This window comes from Poecilia formosa, unplaced genomic scaffold (assembly GCF_000485575.1).
Source record: "Poecilia formosa unplaced genomic scaffold, Poecilia_formosa-5.1.2 Scaffold680, whole genome shotgun sequence".
NCBI classification, from domain to species: Eukaryota; Metazoa; Chordata; class Actinopteri; order Cyprinodontiformes; family Poeciliidae; genus Poecilia; species Poecilia formosa.
The window spans coordinates 100563-106174 of record NW_006800619.1 but is presented as its reverse complement, the minus strand read 5'-3'; the positions used below and the strand labels follow the sequence as shown (position 1 = coordinate 106174).

General features: G+C 36.1%; 2 protein-coding genes across 2 annotated transcripts in view; both read right to left on the bottom strand.

Annotated features, from left to right (window-relative positions):
- LOC103130821 (heat shock 70 kDa protein 12A-like) overlaps nucleotides 1-5612 on the bottom strand; it is a 19242-nt gene that overhangs the window by 1356 nt on the left and 12274 nt on the right. The gene's annotated exons all lie outside the window — the stretch shown is intronic.
- The window catches only part of LOC103130818 (uncharacterized), a 2222-nt gene continuing 1094 nt past the window's right edge, over nucleotides 4485-5612 (bottom strand). Inside the window, exons 5-7 of the mRNA XM_007542324.2 lie at nucleotides 5293-5394; nucleotides 5122-5199; nucleotides 4485-5012 (exon numbers count right to left, since the gene is read on the bottom strand). Coding sequence (XP_007542386.1) covers nucleotides 4812-5012; nucleotides 5122-5199; nucleotides 5293-5394 — 381 coding nt within the window. The 3' untranslated portion in view covers nucleotides 4485-4811. The remainder of the gene's footprint in view (nucleotides 5013-5121; nucleotides 5200-5292; nucleotides 5395-5612) is intronic.

The following is a 5612-nucleotide window of genomic DNA, read 5'->3' as shown; positions in this document are numbered from 1 at the left end:
CAAAAATAGCTCTCGTATCAGATAATATTCTTCTGTGTAAAGATCTTTGCGAATGAATCAATAACATTTCATCAGAGTCACAGAGACGTTACCTCCACAGTCAACAACGATGTACTTCGTCCCTGCAGACTGATCCAGTGACTCTGCGTTGTGCTTCTCAGAGATGAAACCCTCAGATGGAAGCTTCTTACACCAGATTGAAGCAGCTTCTGGTTCCAGTGCAATCACCAGTTTTTCCTCATCTCCTTCTGTTATAATACCTGCCTACAAAATGATAAACTCTCATCCATCTGTACATTTCAGAACTTCATTGGTCTCTGTAAAACCCAATGTTACCTGAGTTGCAGCTTCTCTCATGAACTGTTTAGCTGAAGGATCCCAGATGGCAGGAACAGTCAGGACCCAGGTGAAGTCAGAGGGAAAGAAGATTTTCCCTTCTGTGTTTCTGCTGATTGTTCTCAGTGCATCTTCTTTAAGAAATCTCAGGGATTCTGAGAAAACCTTCAATGCCTTCATAGATTTTCCATTGGCAGCTTTAATCTCCAGATTACTGCTGAGTTTCTGTAGATTAAAGTATTATTTAGATGTTAGATACAAACAGATACAGATGCTGTACTCTTAATATTCATCCTCCATTATGTCAAGCAACATGTTTAACAAGAAATAACTGTAATTCACTCATTTACATGTGTATGTCCCTCTAATGTTTTCCAGATCTTTCGGTCTCCCTTTGATGTTCAAATGTTTTATCACACGATTTACTAGAGATTATCTGCTGTGATTTTAAATTAACTCTTAGCTGAAGAACAACCTAATTGCCTCCAATTTAATGTGTGGACATCATTGTACATTTATGCAATGCATATGCAGCATTTATAAGTATAAAAATTATTGTTCATACTTACTTTGCTATAGAGGGCCATCTTGAAATCTTCAAAGTAATAATGCTTCTTTGCTTCTTCTCTGCTCATTTCCTTGTATTTCATTTTGGCTTCATAGCCAAAACTCAGACATGTTTCATCTTCATTAAACAAAATGCAGGTTGGAGTCTTTGGGGAGTCAAATCCATACTCTTTTCCCCACCTTGGCAGGTGTGGTTCACTTTTTTCCCCTCTGGGTGTGATATTAAAGGCATACCCACTAAATGCAGTGCCAAAGTCAATTGCTATGACAAACGAGTCGCCCATTGCAGAAAGAAACTACAACCAGTCAAGGTAAGGGGAAAATGTCACTGTACTGGTAAGCAGCAGTCAGACTGCTTTTATTCATCTCTCTGTAAACCACACCTCCTGCTTCTCTACGTCACATCCATTTAAACAGAGATGTTCGTTTTTATTATTTCATTATCAAAACAAAATAAAAATAATAATGTGTACAATTAAATGGTTTCAAGGCGTATGTCATTTTTAGACATGCTCAATAACTAGATTGGAAAGAACAAACTTACATGTTTGCAGAAATAACTGATGTTGAAATCCTGTAGACTCCTTGATTTCTTCCATATTTCTGTGGTGTTAAAGTTAGAACTAAAACTCAGAAAGCCATTGCACAAAGAAGTGGCATGCTGTAATTATACATGTTACATGCAGTATTTTATACTCAGAACAAAGTGCATGGATACCAATAACTTATATAAACTTGTTGTATATTGTTAAAAATCAAACCAAAAAACAAAAATCTGTTATTAGTTTTAATGTTAAAGGAAAATCTGTTCCCTGAAGTGATGAGATGATTTCCAGAGCAATTAACTTACTCTTTGGTTTCGTAATTAAAATATTGTTTTAAACTGAAAATTTAAAAAACATTAAACAGAAAAGCAAGTTCTTAAGAGGTGGGTGTTATAGGAATTTTGATAGCTTTCAGTTTCTCTTTGGTTCATCTTTCCTGGTTATCAACTCTTAATTCAGAGAAAAACTGAATCACTGGTTTTGTTTCCAGTTTGTTCAGGTGTTTTCTCATGTGACTTTAGTTGTTAATTTCCTAATGTTTTATGCAAATACCAAGAACATTATTCCCAAAAGCCGTTTGAGATTATGTGTACACAATTCATTGTAAATATAGGATAATAAAATGTTTGCTAAAAGTTGTTTTCATTTTTATGTTTTGATTCAATGATTTTATGCCCTTTTGATGTTTTGTTGACTTTTTTGTTCAGATGCTACAATTGTCTAAATAATCAAATGCTTTTATTTAAGAACTGCACAATGAGATGAACAATGTGATTATCATTGTCATTTAGCACCAGCATTTTATTATTTGTCCCCCATGAGACATAACATGTCTCATTTTAAGCTGAGAGCAGCAGGTTGTTTCCACAGTGTTTCGGTTTGTGTTGATTTGAACATAAAGCAAACAGATCTGATCAGAAATGCTATTTCTATTCTGAAGTAATATTTTACCAGCCCACACTTGATCATGAACTGAGCAGAACCATAGATTGAACACTACTGGCTAATAAACATGCTTAACACACAATAGAGTGAATTTAACATGGAAGTACAATTTCAAATTGTTACATTTTTAAATGATTAGGACATCACATTCAGCCACTGGTGGTGTGACAAGAAGGCTCAACCTGCCACTTTATTCAATTAAATGTAACGAACACTCATTTGGAAGCTTTGAGGATCAACAACTTTTGACTTTAAAACTGGTTTAACAGTAACTGCTTCCTCATTGTTTTCTCCGTTCAAAGTAAAACTGTTCAAAGTGAAATTTAATCAGTCAGTTGCACATCAGAAATTTCCAGTAAGAACCAGTTCTGTGAGAAGCACTGACTGACAGGAAGATGAGTTGGTTTGGTTGCTGTTATATATTTTTGTTGTTGTTTTTTTTGTTTGTTTTTTTTAACTTTTTTTCTTTCTTTTTTTAAACAATTTTTGGTTGTAAAATGTCAGGATCAATATTAATCCTCATCTACTCTCAATGGGGCTAAAGACCACAGAGCATTTTTGAGGTCTGGATGCATTTTTGGACTCAGATCTACATTTTGAAGATCAGAAAAACTGATTTATTGGGTTAAATTATTCCAAAACCATCTGTAAAGGTATCCATATCAGGCAGCTGCAGCGCATCCAAAAGGCTGCTGCCAAAGTCCTGACCAACACCAGATAAAAATTAGAATATCTGGAACATCAAATACTTAAATTATCCCAGCTCTATATGGAGCATTTTTGCCTTACCAGGAAGTGGCTCCAGGATCTTCATAGTGAAACTCATTTATTATCACACTAAATAGCCGGGCGCCACAGAGTCAGTCCCACTTCTTGGTCTAGTGAGAATGAGACACTGTTGCAATAAACAATGCAATTAAAGATAAATGCACAGATGAGTTTCTCTATGTCTTAAGAAAGACAGAAGAGCTCATGATAATTTATTTCTCTACATTATAAATCTAAATTTCTTTGTGTTGCTATCACAGAAAAATTGTCTTTTTAGCCCCTATGAGCTTTTTTGTTTTTTAAAACAGTCTGCAGCTGAGTGGCTGTGAAGGTTAAAGAGTCAGACATTATTAGGTTTTATTTAGTAAGACAGTAGCAAGATAGATTATTTCTTAATGTTTTTCATAATGATATAAAACATTTATCTTTCAGAATTTCCTTTAAGTAGTTTGATTTCTATTTGTATGTTTGGTTAGTGCCTCTACGACAGACTGGCGACCTGTCCAGGATGTACCCCGCCTCTCGCCCGGAACGTTAGCTGGAGATAGGCACCAGCACCCCTCCCGACCCCACTGAGGGACAAGGGTGTTCAGAAAATGGATGGATGGATGGATGGTTAGTGCCTTAACTTATTCAGTGATATATTTTAATTATGTGATTACCAGTGGCATAATGGCACCATTAGCCCTGCAGCCTGTATCGGCTCTCTTCTCAGTCCAAAACCATTTCTGTCAGTTAAGTCAATCAATCATTAAACTTTGAATTGAATTTTTAATCTGGCTTGTCCTACATATTTTCAAAATATATTCATTGCATTCCTTGTAAATGTGCAACTTAAGCTGACAAAGACGTTTACCATTCAGACAGATTTGACAGGTAAAAATAAGTAGTGGTAAAACATTCTGTAAAAAATGTAATTAGCAGCTTGGTAATAAATTGACCGTAATTAGTTATATTTTAATCAAATATTAGTATTTCAAACAATAACCACAGATTTAAGTTAAACTTTTTTTTAAATTAATAACTGAATCAACAGACACGTACATGTTTACGTTGATGATATTCAGAAGTTCTACCTCTATAGTGTAAATGTTGGGCTACAGTTCAAGTAACCAGACATATTCAGATCCAGTGAGACTCAAAATGTCTTAACTGTATCAAACCAGTTGCTTTAAACTTCTTGATAAATGTTTTATATCTTAAAGAAGAATTTCTAAAATGTTTTGTAGCTATATTGAATACATTGGAATATTCTTGAAAAAGACATTATTTTCTGGAACTCAGTTCACTAAGTGAATGACATAATTTACACATGGATTGATATTTTCAAGCCTTTATTTCTGGTAATTGTAATAGTTTTCCTCCGACAGCTACTGAAAACACAACAATTACAACATTACATCAGACCAGTTCAAAGTATCTTCATGCAGAAATTTGGCCTTAATAAACGGTTGAAACTGTATTCAACAGAGTTCAGCCTCCCTGTCTGTCCCTCTGATTAGCTCTCAATAAACTGGTGAAGCAAACTGAAAACAAGCATGGAATGACTTCATGATTTTTAACACCACTGAAATTAAACCAGAATAAAGGAGGAATTACCATCACACCCAAACTACACCAATTATACTGTCCTGCAAAACTACTTTTCCTCTACATAACAGAAGCAGATGTGATGTTTCGAGGGAAAATGTCCCAAGGATCCATTGAAGGAACGAGGTTCTTCCAGTCCGGCTGAAGAGGAGGATTGTTTAACGCCATCAAGCAGCTCAGCCAGTAGCATTCAGAGGTCAGAGGTCTCAGATTCTCCATCACTTCCTCTGAGAACTGACCTCCAAGTTCAGGGAAACCAGACTGTGGAGAAAATATTCAGTGTTACCTGTTAATAGTTCAGTTTTATCTCCAGATGAAGTTCTGTCCTGTTTGGGTTTCAATGGTCTAACATCTATCCTACATACAGTACCTTCAGAAGTTCTTCTTTGTTGGTGTGGAACAGCGCCATCTGCAGGTTCTGAACTGTTAGCTGTCTGTACTCTTTAACCTGGAACACAGGAACCACACTGATGCTGCAATAGTCTGCTTCCAGAGAGAAGCAGATTATTGCAGGGAAGATAACTGTCCTACAGTCCAGTACCTTCTGTGGACTCAGTCCACTGCTGCATTCATTGAGTCCAAATGCCTCTTCAATCTGCTGCTTCTTTTTGTTTGCTTCACCTGCTGCAGTCCTAAAGGTTTCCTGCAGTTTAAATGTAAGACAGTAAAACTGGATCACAGCCTAATAAATTAAAATGAATACTCAGGATTTAGGTTAGGGTTGTGGGGCGGGGGGGGAGCGACCAATATGTGTCTGTTGTTTGTTTTCCCCAGAAAGCACTTGGACACATCGGCAAAAGCAAAACCGTGAGTAAAATAGTCACTGGGGCAGACTACTGTATATTCCTTTTAGGGACATTA